General features: G+C 36.9%; 1 protein-coding gene across 1 annotated transcript; it reads right to left on the bottom strand.

Annotated features, from left to right (window-relative positions):
- Positions 1 to 4,123: 4,123 nt before the first annotated feature.
- LOC103049542 (prostatic acid phosphatase-like) lies at positions 4,124 to 24,176 on the bottom strand. Its single transcript, XM_088150569.1, has 10 exons — positions 24,069 to 24,176; positions 21,100 to 21,195; positions 20,756 to 20,842; positions 19,671 to 19,823; positions 18,143 to 18,241; positions 14,946 to 15,080; positions 13,695 to 13,772; positions 11,142 to 11,248; positions 10,656 to 10,805; positions 4,124 to 4,214 (listed from the first exon to the last, which is right to left on the bottom strand). Exons 1-10 carry the CDS (start codon positions 24,174 to 24,176, stop codon positions 4,124 to 4,126), a joined length of 1,104 nt encoding a protein of 367 aa, XP_088006695.1.
- Positions 24,177 to 24,491: the final 315 nt, after the last annotated feature.

Below are 24,491 nucleotides of genomic sequence, written 5' to 3'. Positions count from 1 at the left end.
CTGCCCCACATTTCTTTGACCTTTCTGGAAAATGATGTGAGGCAATTAGCATGTCAGAAGGCTAACAGTCTTGTCAACATTGACAAATACATATTTGAGAAACATGGGCAAAGTTACCCAGGTATTCTCCTCTCATGCTGTTGATCCCAAGCAACTCATATTCAGAGTTACACTGCCTCTGGTACTGAAGACAATGGATGGCCATCATGTAAAAACCAATGTATGTACTGTATGTGTAAGGGTGGATGAAAAGATGAGATGGGTAGAGTATTGAGCAAGGCACATCCACTTAGTCATTCATTCATACCATTCACTTTGAGAAGCATTTGAACAAGGAGGATTATGATCAAATGCAGAAAAATACAACTACCTTTATATTTTCAAATCCTAATTTAGCTGCTTATAAATTGTACAGGTGGAGTAGGTAGCATTTAGTTCACTTTGAGAAGACGATGTAACTGTAAACATATCATTGTTTATCATATCTATGAATTAATATTTGCCTGTTGTTTTCTTTATATCGCTCAAAAATGGCAAGCAGCATAAGGAGAAAGATTGAGGGTTTCCTTGGCAATGGCATGTGCAGACAGAGGTGATGAGTATTTCTAATCAGTGATCCATCAAATTACAAAAATACATATGTTCAGTCACATTTGCATCATCTGTTGTCTCATTTTCACACCAGCGACACAGAATTTGGCTTCTGTACAGGTAGTGGAATGTTTCATGTCTGAGAGAGGATGCTTAATATAAGACTTATTAGTTCTGTGCAGATCAAGCTATTAAAAATTAAGCACAGAAAAGCTGCAAGTATACTGTCCCCAGAGCACCCAATGTGCCCTATGCTAATAACTAGCTCTTCCCCTTTCCTTCACAAAAAGAGAACTAACACATTTCTAATTCTCTATTCCTCCCCACACACTGTATGCATTTTGCAATCGTAGTTGCCCGTTGGTTTGCAAAGCATTCCTTCTGATAGGCTGTTGGGAGCCCGGCGCTTGCAAAGAAGGACTGAATTCTGAATGCACTAAGAAGCCAGAAAGCCATCTCCTCCAACAGCTAGATCAAGCTTGCCTATGAGGCACAGCTTTTCAGCAAATCTCAAGCATGTGGCATGGCTGTTACTATCTGGATTTTTTCCCAAAGTTGGGTAATGCCAAGTGTGAGAAGGAAATCAAACACTTCCTCCATGCAAGCAGGAAATCAAACCTTGTCTCACCCTGCCATTCAATCTTTCCACAGCAATCACAATAAAAGGTTAAAATTTACAATTAGAATGGGCTTACCAAAAAGATTAAAACCTGGCAGGAAGAGTCAAGATTCCTTCATTCTAGCTGAAAGATCTCCCTAATCAAATAACTAAAGATCTGGCAGGAAGAGGCCAACATTCCTTGAACTTAGCTGAAGCCCCAAGCAAATAATGAGATCTGTTCCCCAAAGAGATCTGCATTCCAATTAGACAATGCTAGACAGGCACACACAGGATGCTAGAGGAAACCACAGCTCAGTGGGGTGCCTGACCCCAAAGCTCTCCCTCTTGCAATCCAGCTAATTACACTTTCTAAGAATTCCTAGAGGACAGGCATTCTTTTGTGCCTTTCAAAGAACAATAGAACATCTTCCCTATATAAAGTAAGATTTCTTTCTAACACAAGGAGTGGGTGGCCATTTCTCCAGTGAGAAAACATAGGCCTTCAAACCCTGGAGGAACTATGAGGAAATGACTCATCAATCTTTGAAGGGAGGGAGGAAAACATTTCTTTTTCTTTCTCTGAGGGGAGAAAAGAATCCTCAGAATGTTTGAAACTTTAGAAGACATCACTGCTGATTTGTGCAATCAGCAAGGGCATGTACAACCACAGAAGCAAGGGGAAATAATTGCGCATTAGGGCTCATTATTTACCAATGTGAAATTTGGGTAATGGAGGATGGCAAACACTTTGGATCAGACCTGGGTTTTGTATTTGTTGTTTGTATATAAGGATAGCAATTTTGAGATTGATAGAGAAAGTGGGGGAGATAAATTGGGAGTTATGAGCAAAAATGCAATAGGTTCCCTCTCTGTAGATCTGTGAGAACCCAGTGCTGCTTTCAGTAGTTCTCCAGCTAGACTAAATAAACCCAAATATATATGTAAATACATTAATGTCCAGTGATGACCAAATTCAGTTACGTACTGCCTCCAGAATGCTTCACATCCAAACAAAATATTTCATTCTTATGTTGACAGTCAAAGGGCTACGTCAGTACAAATCAAGAAATATTTTCAGATACTATAAATATTCAGTGGAGTGGTATGTAATTGCAGAAGTGGGGATTCACAAAAATCTTTATATAATCCTACTGCCTTTCTATGAAGGCCTTCAAGGCAAATACAGCAGAATTAAAAAAACAACAACAGAACAAATATAACTTAAAGATGCAGGCCTTACTGCTAACATGGGAGCCAGACCCTGCAATAAACCTCAAAGGGACCATTCTGGAAAAATAAGACAGGATCATTGAGCAAAAGATTGCTGAACTCATATACATCAAAAGGTTTCAGACAATCTCAAAAAGTTTCAAATGCAATAGGTTTTTAACACATTTCAATTGTTAATTGATAGGCTGCTTGTAATCTGTATCTGCATATCCAACCTGCCTTCCTCTCCCCTTCCCTTCCCTCTCCTCTGCCCCATCTAATCCCTGTTTAAACCCTACATCATTCTAGCCCAGTGTTTTTCAAACTTGGTAACTTTAAGAAGCATGCTGGCTGGGGAATTCTGGGAGTTGAAGTCCACACATCTTAAAGTTGCCAAGTTTGAAAAACACTGGGCTAGCCACTCTATGCATCTGAATAAAGGAGCTGCGGTTCATGATAGTTTATGCCTTAATGTGTAGTTCAGAAAAGGTGCTACCAGACTTCTGAATTTTTGCTACAAGAGACTAACGTGGCTCTTCTGATTATAGATCTTAATTCCAGGCAAGTTTATTTTCCAAGGTTCTATCTTATGATAGGTTTCTGGAGAAGTTATTTTAAATTACTGCTTGTAAATTACAGGATTATAGGTGGGGCTACAAGAGAATGGAGAACCATTAAACAGCAGCAAAGAATTACAGAGTATTCCACAGAAAGTTTAAGAATGTGCATAATAATCAGTGCTCCAGAATGATTATGAAAATCATTCATCTGCAGCATGAGGATTGAGAGAGAACAAGAGGACAAAATGTACTATTATCTACATTCATTGAAAAGTGAACATTCTAGCAATTTGTTGCATATTACTGCAACAATTACACAAATAGCCCAAAATTGGTTACACAAATCCTACCTGAATGGTGAACACTGCATTCACAATGCTAATCAGTGGTTAGTTATATTACTATAAGCATTATGCTATATTCTCATTTGTGTTCACCCAAGTTCATAAGGAACTTGAGAAAAACTAAAAAGCAAACTAAGAGTATGTGATGACTTGGAGGCCATGGTTTCACACTAAGCAATAGTTTGCTTAAGCCACAGTTCTCTGGGCTGAAACTGCACATTAACTGAAGAAGGCAATGTTAAGGGCATAAGGTGATAAACTTTTGTTCCAACCTGAGATCGAACAATGGGTAGATCTTTTGGGCATGTGTCTTCCAGGGTCAGTGTGAGATTATAGAAGAGATCTGCTGAATCAGATCAAAAGTACACCTTAGCCCAGCATCCTATTTCTCAGGATGACCAACACTATGAGATTAAGAAGTCCTCAAGTGTGTCATGCTAATTTATAGGCCTGGTGTCTTTGATTCTGAGGTTAGTACTCAGTCAATATGACTAGCAACTATTGGTAAGTCGTCTTCATTATTCTGAGATATAGTTTCTTTTTTTTTTTTAGACTGTTCTGTATTTCCTATTATGGACAAATTTGGGAAGGACTTTATGCACGTAGTTTTGAAAAAATATTATATACTCACAATGTAAGTATGATGCTTAATATACAGAATGAGGGTTTGTAGGGAACCCATCAACAATGTTAGACCATCTGTGTAAGGCATCAGTGCCTATCAAAGCAGGCTTTTATTTTTCACACAAGAAAATGTATAGCAGTAAGGATGCTCTTAATAATCAGTCAGATGCTTTTTTCTATTTAGTTCTCTTTTTTCAACAATCTCCACGAGAGTGGACTTTAAACAGGCAAGAGGGTAGTTGCAATGTCACAGCTGAAACCCCCACTCCTTTGTCCATGTGTCCCCTGTAAGAAATTCAAGAGACATGTATTAAGACTTTTCTATGTGGTTGGTTGGCTATGATGGTTACTCTTTGAAGAGCTGCTCAAAATTCTTCACGTTTTCTTTAGGTATTCTGTAGACCAGGTGAAGACATTCTGGGACATTCTAGATTATATGAACTATAATATAATCCCTATTCTGTTATTAAGGTTGAGGTTAGAGTGTTTTTAATTTTGTTAGAAAGATTGCAATTAACATTTCTTAAAAAACTTAAATGCTTCTTATATAGTTATATTACTGTTTAGTTTTATCTATATTACTATTATATAAAAGAACTATATAGCTTTAAAAAAAAAGAAACCTAACCTATTTTTTATTTGGCTAATCAATATGGCTAGCTAGCAATATGGTGAAAAGAAAGAAAAATTTAAAAAGAAAGCTTTATATTAAACTACCTAAAAGCAAAACATAATTGAAAAAAAAATGGAAAAAAATGCTATAAGCTAACTAGGGAGTCTAATTAACCAAGCAATACACCTAAGTACTTAAATTATATCTTTATCAATGAAAGCCAATTGAAAGTAAGGTATCAGAGCCCCTTTTGGACTTTTTGCAGGAGACAGACAAAAATGAAATCATGATATATGGATTTTCAGCATAATTTAGTGGCAGGAATATTATATGAGCAAAATCCTGGCAAGAAAAGAAAAGAAATATCCAGGCACCACGTCTCCTATAATAAAATGATGTTAAATTCTGAAAGGTACTGTTCAAAACAGGTATCCACCAATTTATTGTGCCAGCCAGCAATATTCCAAGAAATGGGTTTTATGTAACCTGGAGCCTTAGGAGTGAGTCAGTTGGTGGCATTTGAAGCGTCATGTTCTTGTCTAGGTGCAAGAAGACATACTGATGATGTTGTGGTGATGTTCTCATCAGAGTGGGAATCATTAGCAGGCCCAACTTTGGACTACCAATTAGTTTGCTGTCTCTGTGTGTGGCTGGATTTGCAAGCTGGAGATCTTGGTTAGGCTATACTCTTGATAGAGCAACTTCCTTTTGTCCTCGTTTCTGATCTAGGCCCTCAGATAATACAGAATGAAACAAATTGTGATTATCTGAAATGGAACAATTTGGGCTGTTTTAGAATAGAAGGACATGTGGGCTTGCTGGGGTATAGCTTATTTTCCTTCTTTGGTGGAGTTTTTTGATTGCAGAATTCAGAGAGTTTATAATGATTTTCTGTGGAGTCGCTGTCAGATGAGAGGATATCAAGTCAATTAAAGGATGGCTGCTGCTCAGCTCAGCAGCAGATATGAAATGAGTTAAAGATTTGGCTGCTGCTTGGGTTAGCAGCAGTGTTTGTTTCAATTCATCCAATCGTCTCAGTATTTCTTCATGTCTGCAGTTTGGTAAGGCTTCAAAAGAGTTAATTAATCCTATTTCTAGAGCTTAATCACTGCCATTTTTTTCTTGTATCATCTCAGGATGATTATTTGAGCAGTGTCTTGTCAAGGACGCTAAAGGTTGCTGTGGTTTTTCTCATTTGGCACGCTGCCCATGGCATGAGGCAGAGGAGTTTCTGCTTGAGATGTTAAACCAAAGAACGCAGTCTTTTTTCCATCTCAGAAAACATGCAGTAGGTATAGTTGAAAATTGGAAAGAAAAGATTTCATTTTGATCCATGCAGAGGATGGTGGAACGGTTAAAAGACAATAGAATTCATGTATGGCATTGGCATTGAAGAAATGCCAGACAGCACTTAGATCTAGCATTGGCATTGAAGAAATGAGCTAAGTGATAGAATGATAGCTCTTCTGGTAGACCAGCATCCGATGTTAACTCTGTTGAGTGTAATCCTTAGAGCAACTTGACTTATTTGAAGTGTGCATTATACTTGTTTGGATTTATCTCTTTGGTGGAAAGTGAGGCTGTAAGCTCTGCCTGTATTTGGTTGTCCATTCTAATCTTAATTTGTTCTTCTGAGCAATTTTGTTTCCTTTGGTTGTCCATAAATAGATCAGACTTGGTGCAGTGTTTTGAGTTACTGTAAAAGCTGTTAGCTTATCTGCATAAATTTGCACAAAAGTTTCAAAGGCTGTTTTTAAAGAATCCACTTTTGTGTTTATAGAATATCTCTTGCAGAGAATGTGTTTATGAAATAAAGCTAGATAAAATTAAGATGTGTAGCTAGGCTGTTTATAAACATGGATAGAACAAATAAAATATCACAAGAAGCTCAGCAGAGAAGCTGTTGCTCCGTTGCCATCTTAGCTCCGCCTGTCTAAATGTAGATAGTATCTTTTCTGTAATCAAAAAAGTTAGTTTATCCATCTCAGCAAGATCTGTCAATTTCATTGACCATTCCTCCATAATGGATAGTGTTGACTCTTTCCATCCGTGTGCATATAATAATCTTGCCACAGTAATCATATACTGAAATAATTTTCCATGGTTTTTTTCTCACTGTGTATCCATTAGTCCTAAAGGTTCTGGCTTCAACTGAACATTAATCTTTAAAATTCTCTGTATCAAAGTATGTATTTGAATACAATTATTTTTAGCTTTTTTACATGTCTACCAAGCATGATAAAATGTCTCTTCATGTTGTTCACATTTCCAACATGCCTTTGAAGTATCTTTATACATTCTAGATAATTTCTCTGGTGTCATATATCAATGATACATCACTTTATAAAAATTCTCTTTGAGATCATAACACAATGTACATTTCAACTCTTTTAAACACATATTTTCCCATTGATCCATTTGTATATTATAACCAAAATTCTTAGTCCACTTTGACCTGTTCATCCTCTGTTTCAATTTTCAACAAAAGTTTATACCTTTTAGCAATTACATGTTCATCATCAGTGCACAATTGTACTTTAAATTCTGTCTTACTTTGCTCCGTCCATAAGTCTTTGTGTCCATTTTGAATCTTTCTAGTAACTGTAAATGGGAAAATAATTGGCAACTATATCCTTTTGCTATTAATTGCTGTCTTGATTTAATTTTAAATTCCCCTTGATAGTTTTCCAATAGTTCCCGGTGTGTAACCATTTGTCTGCTGTTTGTCTGCTGTTTCTCTTCTATGATATGCTTTTGAGCTGAGATCCATAAAGGTGTTTTCAGGCACAACCTGGATTTATACCTATTCTATATTCTCAATAAGGCATGTCTAATAAAATGATTTTTGAAATCCACATTCATTTTAACATATTAATGTACCATAAATATCCATGCCATCCAAACCTCAGGGCATGAATTTCTAGCTCTAAAAGTCTCTTGTTTCTCAGCAATATCTGTTCTTTCATCCAGACCAAACAGCAAGCAATACAATTTCAAATCCAGTAAACCCAGTCCTCCTCTTTCCTTTGCATCTTGTAACACATTATATTTAACTTGTGGTGTTTTCCTTTGCCATTTAAATTTAGATATATCTTTTTGCCATTGTTTAAATGGTACATGAGTTATCAGAACAGGTATTGTCTGAAACAAAAATATAATTCTTGGCAAATCATTCATTTTTATCACAGTGATTCTCCCCAACTGTGACAATTTTAATTTCTCCCATCTTAACATGTCCTTCTTAATTTCATTCCATGTCTTAACATAATTATTTTGAAATAACATGCAATTCATATTTGTCATAGTAATACCCAAATCTTCTACTTTTTTGTCAATCTTAAAACCAGTTTTTTTCCCATCAGTTCTATTTGATCTTCTAATTTCATATTTTTTGTTAACACCTTCATCTTTGTCTGATTATTAATCTTAAAACCTGCAAACATACCAAAATCCTTTAATTTTCCCATTAATGTTTTACTCCCTCTAGTGGATCTTCCAAAACACTTGACTAATTATTATCCAATAATCAAAGAGCAAATTTAAATTGGACTTTTTTTTCTGCTGCACATGTTCATTGATTAATTATACTTTTCATCCAAATATATTTCAGTGAATGGTCATGAGAATAGCTATAGCTGCTGAAATTTAGTACAAATATGGAGTCTAAATTCAAATTTATAAAAGCCATTGGGAGTCGGGCGGCATATATATATATTAAATAAATAATAATAATAATAATAATTATTATTATTATTATTATTATTTAAATTAATTAAATCTCAAATGAATTCCTGGAAGGGGGACAACAATTGATTGACTTTGAGTCAAATTGTAAATATAATAAGACAGGTTACTGTACTGTAAATATGAAAATATACTAAAATAGATAAATAAAACATAAGCATAAATAAAATGTCTTTGCTGCATACTCCAATAACCCCATATTAATTAAGTTTATATTAAATAATTTAAAGACTGTGTTGCATTTTCTTAATAAACTTTGCTGTGAACCAGTAACAATAGTTGCAGTAGTAAGTCTTGACAGGGTTATGCTCCTACCAGAGGATTTGGTCCAAGCCTTGGACTTCCTTCAGGGCTCACAGTTCCTCCTTAAACAGCAGGTGGAAGCTGTGGCCAGAGGGGCCTTTGGCCAGCTTTTACTGTTGTGCCAGCTGTGGTGCTACCTCATCCAGGATGCTGGGGTGACAATAACTCATGCTCTGATCACTACATGTCCTCTATATGGAGCAGCTTTTGGAGATGATCCAGAAGCACCCATTAATCCAGACTGCTCACAGGACAACCCTATCATTGCATAGAAACCCCAGCCCTGAGGTTGCTTCTGAGCTCATTTCAAATTACCAGTTATTACTTATAAAGCCGTATGTGACACCGTACCACATTACATCAGACACTACCTTGCCACAGTTGACTCTACTTCAAAGATCTTGGGAAGGCTGGCTAGAGCCTCTGGTCTGTCTAAAGTTCATTGGCATTTGATGAGGTGGCAGGCATTCTTTGTGGTGGCCCCTGTATTATAGAATATGTTACCCTTGGAAGCTTGGATGGCATCCTCCTTTCTTGTAATCAGGAAGATTATGCAAGCCTTCCATTTCCAATAAACTTTTGGCTCCAGCTGATTGGTGCCTGTGTGTCCCCTATATATGTATGTTTGTTTTATTTCTTCTTAACAATTGTTTTATTTTTGATATCTCTGATAATATAATATCCACAGTCATAAGATTGGGGTGATTAACAAATATAGGGAATGAATAAATGAATGAATGAATGAATGAATGAATGAATGAATCAATCAATCAATCAATCAATCAATTAATCAATCAATCAATCAATGTGGTTATTCTCAAAAGTGTTACTTCCAATGTAGTTAAGTTAATTGTTCCAGCATGTCTTGCAAATATCAGGAGTTCTCAGGGATCCTTGTGTGCTGCACAGAAATCCTCCCTGATAGTTTTGGGGTATCCAAGATGTAAACTAATCATTGGAGAAATAAAAATGGTATCTGGAGAATATGGGGTCACATGTTTCATGGAGAATGGAATTCTGATGAAAATTATTTAACTGCAAAATTTCAGGGGATAAGAGTCTTAAGCTTTTATTTTTCCCAAGAAGGCTGCAAGATGAATTTCTGAGCTGAAACATGTTCAGTTTTCCCTTTATTTTTTTATTTTTAGTTAGAAAAATTCATAAGAAATATGATTTGATTACGGGAATCATATGGAAGCATCTTCACTGTTCTGGTCATTTTTGACCTTCCATTCCAGATGTTGATTATTTTGTTTCCCATTACTCTGACTTCTTCCTGGAAAATGGTGAGAAATGAGAACAACATGTCGGAAAGCTAACAATCTTGTCAATATTTATAAATACATATTTGGGAAATGTGGGTAAACTAATCAGACACTAAATACACTCCTTTCATGCTTTTGATCCCCAGTAACATATACAGCACATCCTAAAAGTGCAGTTTAAAGCTCTTAAAACTGCACTAAGACTTTTAGGACCCACTGAATTTGAGACATACTGCCTCTGATACTGAAGGCAATTGTTAGCCATTGTGACTAATAGCCAATGCATGTATGTGAGTGGCTGGCTGATGATGAGATGTGTGAGGTACTGATTGAGGCATACCAATATGGGATTAAGTCCATTAAGGACATTGGAATATATTTTCCAGAAAATATGTATGGTATTAGTTAGATTTCTAGAAATGTGAAAGAGAATTAGTTTTTTCCATAATCTCATACACTCAACTGATTCTACAAATCCAACAAACACTGTATTGTCCTTTCCCCAAACCAATTAACTAGAGGATAGAGCAGAGTCCTTTCCAACATGTTCCAAAACCTACATTCAGCAGTAGGGTAGTTTGGGAGTACAAAAAGGCCAGTGGGCTTTTAGTACTTCAGAACAGGACAAGATGAAATGAGGTGTTGAATTCCTAAAGTTTACAGCCTAACTTCCCAAACAGAAATAGCAAGTTCAGGGTTACATTAAAGGGATCTGGCAATGTGAGTAATTTCATGTTAATTTTGATTCCAGCACCTTGTTAAAATCTCAGGTAGATAGATGGCAACATGATATTATCTTACCTCTTGTTCTTACATTCCTTTTCTGGCAAAATAGGAGCAACCAGGTTTTTGAACTGCTTCAATGGACAAGCCTTTGAACATTCTGGCAAAATGACCGGATGGGGTTCAATAGCCGTGTCATTCTGATAATACATCTCAATGGTATAATGTCTGAATATGTATCATCCCAAAGAAGAGGAAAGGCAGGTCAGTATCTCATTATAGAATAATAATACTGTTACTAGAATCTAGTACTTGGTTTGGAATAGTATTACTAGAATACTATTTGGTTTGCAACGTAAGTACCCTTTTTCACGCAATGAAACAGCATAGGCCTGAAGACGGAAGTGGGAAGCCAAACAGACAATAGAGGACATATAAAATGTAAACCACAAGTTTCTTTCTGTGTTCCAAATGGACATGCTTTTGTAAATTGAATTCAATGCACTTTGAGAAGATGAATATATAAATCATGATTATTTATCATATCTACGAATTAATACTTGCCCACTGTTTTCTTGATATAGCTCAAAAATATGGGAGGCGGCATAAGGAGGTAATATCTGGTTGAAAACACCAAGTGCTATTTGGAGGGCAACTATGGTCATATCATGCTAAAACAGAAAGTAAAATATGGTAAACATTGCATTGTGTAATTATGGCATATTTAATATCTCAAACTTCTTAATTCCAAGGAGGCAATTAGAGAAGTTCCCTATTACAGTCAGTGTCATGACTGTAATAGGTACCCCATTGTTCCTCAGTCTCCTTTCTGTGGCACAGTTGTTTCAGGTTCAACTTAGAACAAATATTTTGCAGCCCACATATTTATAATATAGCAGCAACAGCCCTTTGTCATTTTGAGGCGGGAAACATAAAAACGGTTGAGTAAGCGCTAACATAGTCATACGAGTGAGGGAAGAAAAAGAAAACTTTCCAAAATATCCTCCCAAACCCAGTGCTATTCACTTGTGTGACGGGGCCACATCCATATAGTGGCCCCCAGCCTTCCCAAAACTATTCAGGGAAGCCTTACCCACCCAAAGAAGGTCCATCCCTGTCAGAGATTGATTGGGAAATCCTTTGCATGTCTTAATAGAAGTAAATCTCACATAGTTCAATAGACCTGACTCCTATGTAAATGCATGTACTACAGAGTATTCCACCTTAACTGCAAAGAGAACTACCTTAGAAGATTATCTGAGGAAGTAGCTGAAAGAGAGAAATTTTCAGCAATTAAAGGTGAGATCCTTTGGTTCTAGTGAATCTTATTTCCCTGCAGTTAATAAGCATATTCCCACTGGCAATTTATAGATTCTTCCACTCATCCTTATGGTGGCTTATAATTAATGTAGGCATACTTTATATTGCTACAATAATGGCCGGATGATGCTATAGATTGCTAATGTGGAAATCTGTGACATACCGTTGCAATGTATTTCTACCTTGTTATTCTCACATTTCTTAAAAAACTGTTACTCGGTCTTATGCACATTAAATCTGGATATTCTGTGCATGTCTTATAAACTCTTTCCCACTTGGTGGCCAAGAAGTTAGAGATCATGCCAATTTTCCAAGCAACTGACAAGAACTATGCTGCAGACCATTAATATCATATCATATTATTATCTTAATAACAATACGAATGCATGGCTGTGTCATGGCAAGATTCTGTAAGCTACATAACACTTGGGCTGTATAAATGTTAATACTTACTGCTGAATACATTATCATTTTTCTTCCTTTGTGAGACTCAGTGGAGTTGATCATTTTTCCCAGAATATCTTTCACAAGGATACCTTCATGGAGATTAAAAAGAATGTGAGTGCTGTTGAAATTGAAAATAGAACATTTGAAAACAGAAGTTTAGAAAAATATGGAAAGAGGACTTGGGATAGGAATTCAGTGAGCTTGCAACTCTCTGTGGTATAAAATTATTAGAATAATTTATGAATGATATTAGAACCCTATAAAAATAACATTATATTAATATCATTCTAGACTGTGTAAAATGTGTTGATGACTGCGTAAAATGGGTTTTTGATTTAATTAAGCATTTTGGATGAGTTTTTGAAAAATTTGGAAAATAACTGTAACGAAGCTGTACTCTTCATTTTTTCAAGACTCATAAATTCATGCAAGCTAAGAATTTCTACTTTTTTAGCTTCCAGATTTTCCACAGCAAATAAAAAAATTAAATGGAAAATTAAAATGTATGTTTCTTTGGATCAATGGTATTTAAAAATGCATGAAATAGCATTATCTAAAAAAATTGCCATAAGAGCAAAGAACCCTTTGGTGGGAAAACTTTACTGACATTTTTCCGCATTTTTAAAATTGTATCAAACTACAGTATGCTAAAAATAAATGTGCCCTGAAGTACAGACATGGTAGGGAATGAGGGATTTAGATAGAATAGCGGGCAGCAACTTGATAGGCATGCTATGATTGTCTGTTCCTGCTCTGGTTAAAACACTTTTCTTTTGTCCTGTCCTACCCCTTCTACAATAGCTAGGATGATGAAAAGGGTAAAACAAGGCTCTTATAGAGAGTAAAAAGGACGACATTAATGGAGAGAGGGAAGATCTGTTACCAAAGCAACAAAGAAACACTGCTTAAGTCCAGACAATGCAGGTGGATTGCCAATTTGTTGGGCCAAACATTCCAAGCTAAATAGAGTCCTCTGTGTACAAGTGCCTAAGTCAGTGTTGTCCAAACTTGGCCACTTTAAGATGAGTGGACTTCAACTCCCAGAATTCCCCAGCCAGCGCTGGCTGGGGAATTCTGGGAGTTGAAGTCCACTCATCTTAAAGTGGCCAAGTTTGGACAAGACTGGCCTAAGTGAAAGGTGATCTCTGAAATGTGCAGAAAATTGGAAAAATTGTATGCACAAGAGTTTTTCATATGTCCATATGTCAAGCCTGCCACTATGATATACATTTTATATTTTCATGAACCTGAAAATCAGGTCAGACAAATAAATCTGGGGAAAAAAAAAAACTTGCCTCCTTGTAGTCTTGATTTCTCGTTTCTTAATTCTCCCCCAAATGCGGCAATTACCAAATATTCCAGCATAGATTTCATTTGATTCATGGTTTTTGTATCAGCCCATGTTGGTAAAGGATGATTATAAATTTGCTAGAGTAATAAAGGAAGACAAAAGACAGCTAGACATGCCAAGAGCCCAGCTGATTGCCATTATTCATGTTACGGGGAGCAAAAGTGAACCGATAGTCACTTTACTAAGGCTTTACTAAGGTACATACACATTTTCCCTGTGTGAAATGGAGGGGGTCTGTTTATTTGTTTCTGCCTGCATTTAGTTTTTGTGAGATAGAGGTAAGTTTTTTGATGCCTAGGAGTAGCTTGACTCTGCACATATAAATATTTCAAGAAGATGACAGTAGTTTTCCCTAGCTGTGTCCCTTTTGTCAGATAAAAATGGGACCGACCCTCTGAATCTATCAATCCATTCCCATAGAGTCCCCTCAACTTTTCAGAGATTGCACAAAGATCCATTTCCCCCTGAATTTTAAGTAGCTAAAATCTCACGAAATGTCGTATGGAAGATCTCATGAGATTTCATGACGCTTGAAAAAGATCTTGCGATGAGACTTCCAATACCTCCTAAGATCCAGCAATTATCCAAGTTTTGGGATTATTTTGTAAGAAAGTGCTAGGCAATTCCGGGGTCCACAGAAGATGTGCAAGGTTAAGTATTTTTATGTGGGGATTTGTCTAGTTCCTTTCTTGGAACTATATATTTTGTTCTCTTATGGGACAAAACTATGGCTTGGCTTGGAGGGTCAGATTCATGTGCCTGACTTGGTGATTATCCAGATCCCCAAAACAGGCATTTTCTGAGAGTGACAGTTCCTCAGATGTCCAGATGTGCCAACGAAAAAGAAAGGCAGAAAGTCTTTTCCATACAACTTATTAACGTAACCTGATAAATTCTGTATTCATTTTTTCTCAGAACGGATTGAATGTATAATACAATTGAAATAATAAAGATTACAATGAGTAAACAAATTGAGGTGAGAAAATGGTCTTTTAAATATCCTGGTTCCAAACTGAAGGATTTTGTACCTGGAAAGAAACTGCTGGTCTGTCAGGGGGGACTAGAGCTTCAGGCAGATGGAATTCATTTTTATTTAAGGAGACACCCCTTCATTTTGTATTCTTTTTACTCACAATGCAGTTAACCAATTACTTGGTCACTTAAACTCTTACTATAGGTTGTATGGAGTTTCGAATCATGTGTCACAGTCCACAAACGATGGAGATAGCACCACAATGTATTAAAAGTACCTGAACTCTTAAAGTATCATATGCATTCCAGAGTAAGTAATTTTCAAACTTCATCAATTCCTTCAGGTCATATCCCAGGAAGACTGCAAGTTTTTGTAGCAGTGGCTGAAAGATAAAACTACAATGCTTGATCACCTATATATACAAACATACTGTATATTCATGGGACAAATCATCTTTGTGCCCTGGCTGACATGTTATTTATTTTGCCTTTTTTAAAACTCGCATTCTGTACAGGATTCTGTAAAGGGACTCCTGGAATCTGGGAAAGGGAGTTGACCAAAGTGTAGCAAATGAGGAACAGATGGACATTACAGGCTTACCTCTTAAGCAAACCCTCAGGCCATGTAAAGGGCAGAGGGAATGGCCTAGAGCAGTGTTTCTCAACCTTGGCAAGGCTGGCTGGGGAATTCTGGGAGTTGAAGCCCACACATCTGAAAGTTGCCAAGGTTGAGAAACACTGGCCTAGAGGGACAGGAGGAAGAGCTACAAGACAACAGTCAGGTAGAAGAGGGCTGAGTCCAGGGCAGAAATATAACCTGAAAAAACATCTCAGGCAAAACCCTCCCTAGTACTCATGAAGATAAAGGGAGAGAAGGGAGAAGTGCATTCAGACTTGCAAGATTCTGTTAAGTGTATCTTTACAGTAAAAGTAGTATTGGCCTACATACTTTGGTTTCCTAGTCTGGTCTACCTTGAAAGGCTGACAGTCTGACAATCCATGAAAAGAAATTCAGTTCACAAAGACCCCATCCTAAAGTACTCCCTAATAACTGAGGACTGCGGTTTTCTTATTTAATTTCTAAGATTTTGTAATCTATCATCCTAGCATTAAACTTGAGTGATGCCCTGTTACCTTCTTGCCAGAATGGGACAGCAGTAGTTATCTGAGGGCAGAAACAGATGACATCTCCTTCCTTCCTTCCTTCCTTCCTTCCTTCCTTCCTTCCTTCCTTCCTTCCTTCCTTCCTTCCTTCCTTCCTTCCTTCCTTCCTTCCTTCCTTCCTTCCTTCCTTCCTTTCTTTTTTCTTTCTTTCTTTCTTTCTTTCTTTCTTTCTTTCTTTCTTTCTTTCTTTCTTATTAAATTTGTATGCCACCCATCTCCCCCCAATGGGCAACTCTGGGTGGCTCACAGCTAAAATCAGAAACCTCATCAACAATTAAAAATCCCCCATAAATAGTTAAAATAAATTAATCCATTAAAAATCAAATAAAGATGACAAACCCTGCACATAAATACTAAGAACATTCAAGATGACCGGGCGTGGGAGGGTGGGCAGGTGGCAAGGTCAATCAGCTCACAAGCCACCTCCACTTATATTCATCACCTACTGATTGTGAAGATGACCTCCAGCCACATCACTTTTCTTCTGTGGTGTGAAAAAAGTACTGTTTTACTTTTATGTTGCCTTGACTGCTCCAGTCCATTTTGACTGGAGCACTTTATTTCCTTACAGGCTAACTCCAGCAGTTCATTGGCTATTTCACAGAGGAAGGATGCTCCCTCAGCTGAATCAATAGTTGGCCTGATCACTAAAGTCTTCTAGAGCTTTCCTTTAACATCAGTATTGGAATAGAACAGTCTTATTTCAGATAAGTCCAGGGGTGTACCATTTCATCATTCCACCAGTCACTTGAGGAACCCTTGTACCTCAGTTGAGAGGAGAAAAGATGAAATGGTACATCCTAGTCTTTTCTTTTTGTAAGAAGAAAAAGTAATTAAAAAAAAATCTGTTGGATTCCCAAACAGTGACCCCCTTTAACCTAGGCAAAATCATAGCCACTGTCCTATCTCATCACTATGGAAGAAATTAGGGTGTAGAGGGGTGGCAAGAAAGGAATTTTCATCTTAAAGGTGGTTCTTGTCCTTCCATATATGTGCGTTTTGATGCTTTAACTTTGTCTATATAAATTTAACTTAATTTGTGTATATTTGTTTATGTTTATACACACATACACACGCATAAATATATAATAGTGTGTACATCCAGTAAGATCTGCGCACAGAACGGAAAATAATTTTCATTTGCTTTCCTGCAACAGATAGGTGGGAGAACACAACAGAAGGGAATTGTCCAGAGGGAGGATATGATAGTTTGCACTTCAGATTAAATACCTTGCAGCTATTGCCAAAATGCTTCAGTCTGGAAAAGATTTTCTTGAGCTGGCTGAAGAATTAAATAATTGAAGTACATAAGAGAAAAAAATGGTCCCTCAGCTGTCATGCTTCCAGATAACAAAGGCTTAGATAAAATCAGTGGCACTGTGAATGGAGGTACTTAACTTCCATATTTTTTTGCAAACAATTCAATGGTTTAAAAGTGAAAAGGGGGTGGCAAACAGTGAATAAGTAGACTTTTCTGAATAAAGAAAACTGTATTGGGGGCTACTTTGAATACAAAAAGAATCCAGTGGAAACATGTTAGGTATCTCCTTGCTTGAACTGCTGTATCCTGCTTTGACTTCTACCTCTCCCATCATGGAAACTTTACCAAACTATCACAAATAAATGAAACAGCTATCATGACTTTCCCCAATTTCCGGATAAAAATAAACAGGAAGTCTTATCTTCAGGCAAGAAATGATAAACCAGGAAAATATTTTAGCCATTTCTCCCCACTTGCAAAATAGTTCTTTCCCCACACAGTTGATCTTAATCAATTAAATTTGCCTTGTAGGCCATAAGTCTGGATTTAGTCCTTTTATTTTGACTTCCACGCTAAGACATATATATCCGTACAAGATCATATTTGTGTCTGAATGCAGACAAGCAATATAACCACTTTTCCCACCACTTTGCAGCTTTTCTCACAGTCTCAGATTCTCAGCTATGACTGGAATTGCATGGCAGTCATTCTGACTATGTGCACCATCTATACTTTCCAACGATGTGCTTGGGATTAAGGTTTTGAGTACTCTTCTATTTCAGTTTCTCCACATCTCTCTATCAGCAAAGGCAACCAATGGAGAACTTCACTTTGCACAGCAGAAACCACATTTTTGCTTTCCTTTTGTGTGATCCATTTACTTCTTATTTTGGGGGAGCTTTTACTAGTAGACCTAATGGAAAGATCTTGGAACAACAATAGCAGTAACATGAACATAAGCTTATATTTTTTGATAATATAAATGCCTTTCAGGGCGACAGAAGAGACATGGCGGTGCAATTATAGTTATTTTTTCTTTCTCTTTCTTACCATGTACTGTTTGAGGGTCTTCCGGAATGTTGCTTCTCCTTTGACCCGTTGTAATAATTCATTAAAATGTGGGCAGTGAAAATTAGGATACATTAACAACTACAACAAAAATGGAAAAAATCATATTAAATAACTAGAATGGCTTCTTCATATAATCAGCTTCCCATCCATAGTCCACCTAGCTAACCTAACTGGGATTTCTGCTATTAGTAAAGGCATAAGATCTCCTTTCCATGTTACACATTGCTTGGGGGTATAAAGATGTCTACATTGCATCTAATTTATACTATTTCAAAGTTGTGGCAGAAGACATATTATGACTGTTGGCATCACAAAATTTAATAATCCAAAATAAAAAGAAATCAGTTTCTCGGCAGCTATTTTACTTTCATTTATAGGCTGGAATAAGGATTTTCAGAATTTACCTTCTTCTTGAGAGTTATTACATGAAGCCACTGAAATCTTGGCAAAAATATTTGGATCCATGTTATTTTGGGGATTGGTTTTAGTATTTGTGCCCAATGCAGCTAGGTATATACATGGATAAAATGGACTTGCATGCATTATTTTGATCCCATTATCTGAAAAATGCTTATGCTGTAGGAAACCTTGTTTAAGAATGGTCAGTACCTCTATTTATGGGGAAATCAATTGGGCTTCTTGTAATATTTTTATTTTAGATCTGGTAGTTCTGTTTAAAAGTAATCCTCTTACCCTAAATTTGTGATCAGAATCAGAACATTACTGCCCACTGCATGTGTGTGTATATATTTGTGTGAATGCACGCATGTATTTTCATAAATGGTATGTGAACATGCATGAATAATTCTCTAGAAAAACATATTGGAGTTGCATGTCCATAATGGGACCACCATACCCATTGCTAGGATGCAGACCCCAGCTTCCCTTGCCAAAAGCTAATTCAGTCCTCTGAAGTCACTGAACTATTGCAGAATGAGGGTAGCAATCCATATAAATGAATAGCTTAAACCATGCATAAAAACTAATCTTAAAAAAATTATAACAGTAGAGATGTCAGGAAAAACTCTTTAATCAAGAAGACTAAACACAGACTGGTCTCCAGTCTTAGCTTAGGAAAAAGCTAAGTTTTTAAAGCCTTCCAAAAGGCTAACCGGGTTGGGGCAGTACAAATCTCCAGGGAAGGCTGTTCCATGGGCAATTCCATAATTGCCTTTCCTTTTGGAGTTCTAACTTTCTAGAGATAGAAATATTCAAGGATCTATACCAGTGTTTCTCAACCTCAGTTACTTTAAGATGGGTGGACTTCAACTCCAAGTATTCCCCAGCCAGCCTGGCTGGCTGGGGAATTATGGGAGTTGAGTTCCACCCATCTTAAAGTGGTTGAGGTTGAGAAACACTGATCTATACCTTTCTTGCAATCTGAAATGGCACAACCCAGCACCCATTGTTACCCACATATTCTGCCGTGATATCCTATTTTGCATCACAGGATACAGGCTACTATTAAAAGTCACACAGAAACTTAAAATATAACATGCTTCTTTGCCTTTTCCTCTGAAAGAGGCACAGTATGAACTGGAATAGGTTGCCAGTGAATGTCTCGGTTCCAGGCCTCGCTGGCTGAAGGAGGAAAGAGACCTGCCAGATTTGCTTGAGCACTCATTATGGTTCGATCGTAATCTGTACTTCGGACATAAATCTAGAAAAGGAAAAATGAAGAGTTGCCTAACATGATTTTAGTCTTCTTTGCAACTAAAGAACACGTAGGCTGAGTTCCACATCATCAGAACCATGCTTTTTAAAATCAAGTTACGCATTTGCATATAATCTCCTTGTTTAATATATGTGATATGTGAACATGGCCATTGTTGGGAATGACATGAATCCCAGTAAAAAGCTTGGGTGATAAATTTTGATTGAAGAAATACCTTGAAATATCATCAAAATGACATGGCTGAGTCTCACCTGTGCAATCTAACCAGAAATCTTAGTTCTGGCTATCTTTATATTAAGTGTTTTACATGATTGATAACCTCAAGTGAAAGCTTGAATGTCTGACTCCCACACATTCTTTATCACAAGCAATGGAAATTGAAGCTTTTGAGAGTAGGGAGTGATGAAATCACAATTCTCTCTCTTCCTCTTCCTCTCCCTCTCTCTCTTTTTATTCTTTTCTCTCTCTCTCTCTCTCTCTCTCTCTCTCTCTCTCTCTCATAGAATGCTAGGAAATTTCAAGAAAGCTTTCTAATGTTTCCTGAAATGAAATGGAGGGATGAGGAGAAAGATACAGAAAAAGAATAAGAAAAAGAATTGTTGTAGAGGGTTCCATTGGCCTTCTTTGCTCTTTCCGGCCCTGGCAATAATTACCATTGGATAGGAAAGCAGTGACAAACAATGAGAAAAAAAACCTGTCACAGGGAAGGTGTCTGCATGTCATGGGAACCACAATTCGAAACAAATTTAGAACTCTCCATCTATCAAATATTCCCTATTTCGGCTTTGTAATTGTGGTAGGTCCACAGAGGGTGGTAGGTCTCCTAAAATGAGCTAGTTGGCCCTCACTTCATGTTGATTACAATGTTATTACTGAATATAAATAGAAATAAAGAAGTTTGTTATTTCCCATCTTACCTCTTTTTGCTTGTATGAAGGGCTTAAGAAGTTCTTATATCTAGCTTTTAAGTACTTCCCAAGCTCGTATTGCTGCTGTATTCCAATCTGTGGTAGCAAAAAAATGAAATGTAGTTAAATATCTTGAAATAGGATGTTAATGTTTGCCTGCCACTGAATGAAAAGATTTATTGAATCCTAAAAAAGTTGTGCTGTGAAGTCTGGATGAGATATTCCTGTAAATCATATTTGAATATTGAATATTGGACCATAGCCTTGGACAAAGGAAGCCATGGAAAATGGAATTATAATACTTTCATACTACATTTCAGTTAATGAACATGTTTTAAGAGTATCTCTCAAACCTTCGTGAGTTGTCCATATCCCTGTGGCCAAACATCTTCATTGACTGTATTTGTGGGGAAAGTTGAAACAGGAGATCTGTCACCATGCCGGAAAATCTGGTAAAATTGTTTGGAGACAATATTAGCTTTCAGAGGAACTAGAGTTTAGCACAAAGCAATTTGTCAAAATTAAATACCAGGAATCACAACAGCATTTCTGAATCAGGAAGGTGTAGTCCTTTCCAGCCGCTCTCTAAAGTAATGTGGGTGAAATACTGGAAATGAATAAGAAAATGGTTTCCTCCAGCTAGGTATGATCAAATATTTCAGAATCTCTTTGATTATTGTTTGATTAGATTTGGATAGTTACATCCATCAGCTCGATCCAGAAACAGCATTGTGCCAGTGAAATATACATACATTAGCATAAAGTGGCTGTGGCACAATCCAACAAATTACTGGATATGTGTATGACAGTCAAAGGTCTCCAACAGTTTTTGGTCCACAAAGTCATTTTTTTATATGACAGAAACCTCACAATATTACTGAGATTTCAGGGAAGGGCACTGAAAGCGCACAAAATTTGGTGATAGCATAGCATATTGGCCATGTTTTGAATTTTTTTTTTAAACAACATTTAACTTTGGAGACTAGCAAAGATATTTGCTAGTAGCCATGGAGGCATTGGAAAAGATTTTCAAATGCTGTGTTGTGTCTGTAGCTTCAAAGATCAGAATAGTGGAAGCAACGGTATTTCCTACGACTCTCTATACAAGTAAATGTTGGAGTTTGAAGAAGCAGGATAGGAACAGTATTGATGCTTTTGAACTTCCATATTAGAGAAGACTCCTGAGGATATAGTGGACAGCCAAGAAAACAAACCGATAGATCATTGAATAACTCAATCCAAGTTCTCACTTGAGGCACAAATGACCAGGCTAAAATTTCCATATTTTGGAGACATTATGTGAAGACCTAACTCTCTGGAGAAGCCTGTAATTCTGAGAAAGAGAAGAAGAGGATGAGGTTGGGCTCAATTACAGTAGTGATAGGTTAGGGACATATCATCATGGAAAAAATTATATATGTGGTCGCTAAAAGTCGCCAAGACTTAATGGCACATAATGAATCAATCAAGACTTCAACAGGACTGTGGTTCATGTGTCTGCCTGTCTGCCGTGGAAATGCTGCTCAATTCTAAAAAGGCTCTGATTGACCTTATTGTAATATATTCAAATGATGGAAGCAATCAGGCCCTTTCAAAAAAGACAATCTTCTTAATCAGTCTTTCCTTACCATTGACCTTTAGATGTGTTGGATAATATCTTCCGACATTCCTAGCGAAAGACTGTTTTGGATGGAGATTGTTGGAGATGTAGCTTGACATGTTTTAAGGCCAAGAATTTGGTGAAAATTGAGCCTGACAATCACATAGTTGAGTTGGAAGAGATTCTGGGTAATACTGATGCATAATGTACTTACAAACTCTGGTTGGCCACAATAACCATTTAGTATGGGGAAATGGAAGGAATAAAGAAAAGGAATATCCGTTTGAAATGTAATACATATCAAATTTCTCTTACCTACTTTTTGTAGTATACCAAATCATCATAATCTCCAATCTGGCTAATCTTTAAGGTCCACAACATAAAGAAGCTGAGGAACTGTTTCAGTTTGTATATGGACTGAGTTAGCTTACATGTGAAAGAACTACTCAGGTGTCACTGTTCTGTGAAGGTGGCTGCTGCCAGCTGGAGAAAAACCTAAGGAGTCTCATCTGGCACTAACTTTTATGTACTTTTGAAAATAAAGACCTTACCTTTCCCACTTACTTTAAATATCTGGTATGCTTTTAATACTGCCAATTGTATCATTGCAATTGTGAGGGATTGTGAGATCATTCAAAGCACCCACATTTTAATGAGCTCATTATAAAGGAGGGTTGAAATTCTTCTTACAGTTACAGTCTAGCATTAAAGATACCTTACTAAAGTCTTTTTTGCTCCTTTGTTCTTCCCAACTATGTGGGTCTGATGTGAGAGGATGCTCCGGGTTCCCCCTTAAAGCAGGAGGAGCATTAAAATTGGTTTCCCTATGGTTGCCCTTTCCTTGTGGAATATGCTGCCCTCTCCCAATTCCTGTCATTTCACAGAACAACTAAGGTTTTAAGAATTAATGCTTTTAATATTTGGATTTCATGGACATTTCAATGTAAGGTACTGTCAACCCTTCAAGGTAGACCAGATCAGGAAATAAACACTGCAAGGACTATTATAATTCTACTTCATTGTTGTAAAATATAATAACAGAGTGCTGAAAGGCTTTCCTTCTGTCTCCTCTTATAACATGCAGAATCAAGGCGGTGTTACACTTTGTATTTTTCCAAGGCTGAGATTTCACTTGTAGTCTCTTTTATATGTTAATGATGCTTGCATTCCTTCACCACAAGAGCCTAGAAACATTCAAGTAAGTGGCTTACAAATATTAATATTAAACAAAGAAACAAATGAAACAAGGTTTTAAAGACAGCATGAAGAACTAGAGCAATGCCTGGCTTTGGTTTTCAACACTTATTTATATATAGTTGTTGAACTTTTATTGTTATTACTATGGTTTTGAATACTATTACTATTGTCAGTTTTATGATTTTTTTTTCTTTGAAGTCAATCAAATCAAAATTCTAGAATTCAGTTATGTTCTTTAGACAAGTGATTGGTGGACTGGGGTAAGGTATTCAGACGTCAGATTATTAAAAAGCAGGTTTTCTTTTCTTTTTGGAAATTTCTTCCTCAATTTCTGCCACCTCTTTCTAAATATCATTTCTACATTATTTGGCTGTTGCTTCCTGGTATTGACAAACATAAAACAGGAACAGTCAAACACGTCTTTACAGGGCAATCAAAATCTAAAGGTTAGGTTATTCCTAGAAAGAGAAGTGCAGCTAAATTGTAAAGGATACTGTCAGCAATGAAAAGAAACCTTGTACTTACTACCATGACAAATTTAAGGTCCCTTCCTACTGCACAGTGGAGGAGCAGACCGAAGAAGAGGCTAAGGGAGGAGAAGTCCAAACTATGGAAGCTGGGCACCAGATTCATCATGGATGTGTCCAGACTGACAGCAGCATGAAAAAGCTTTTTGGGAAAAACAGCGGGCAAGGAAAGAGCTATGCTTTATAAAGAGCAACTGAAGGGGTGGAGACTCCACTGGATATTTCATCTTGAAATCTAACTTTTCTCATCTCTTCCTTTTCCTATTAAGTTATGTACAAGGAAAAGTGAAAAGTACAATGGGATACGATGACCTTATTTCTGAAAATGCCTGTCGCTGGTGTCTGGATCTGTCCATTCAGTAGGAAGCAGGGGCAAATAGGGAGGTTCTTGCATCACCCTACCTTATGTCTCACTAAATCA

Source organism: Python bivittatus, unplaced genomic scaffold (assembly GCF_059951505.1).
Source record: "Python bivittatus isolate LINGU-HERP-01145 unplaced genomic scaffold, Pbiv_v1 ctg000610_np1212, whole genome shotgun sequence".
NCBI lineage: Eukaryota > Metazoa > Chordata > Lepidosauria > Squamata > Pythonidae > Python > Python bivittatus.
This window is presented reverse-complemented; position numbering and strand designations above follow the sequence as displayed.

Excerpts from the sequence above, each read along its gene's own strand:
- LOC103049542 (XM_088150569.1), bottom strand. The coding sequence starts at position 24,176 with ATGAATCTGGTGCCCAGCTTCCATAGTTTGGACTTCTCCTCCCTTAGC. Across the intron at positions 20,843-21,099 it reads GATATGGACAACTCACGAAG|ATTGGAATACAGCAGCAATA; the intron begins GTTTGAGAGATA and ends TTGCTACCACAG. Across the intron at positions 4,215-10,655 it reads AAGGAATGTAAGAACAAGAG|GGGACACATGGACAAAGGAG; the intron begins GTAAGATAATAT and ends AATTTCTTACAG.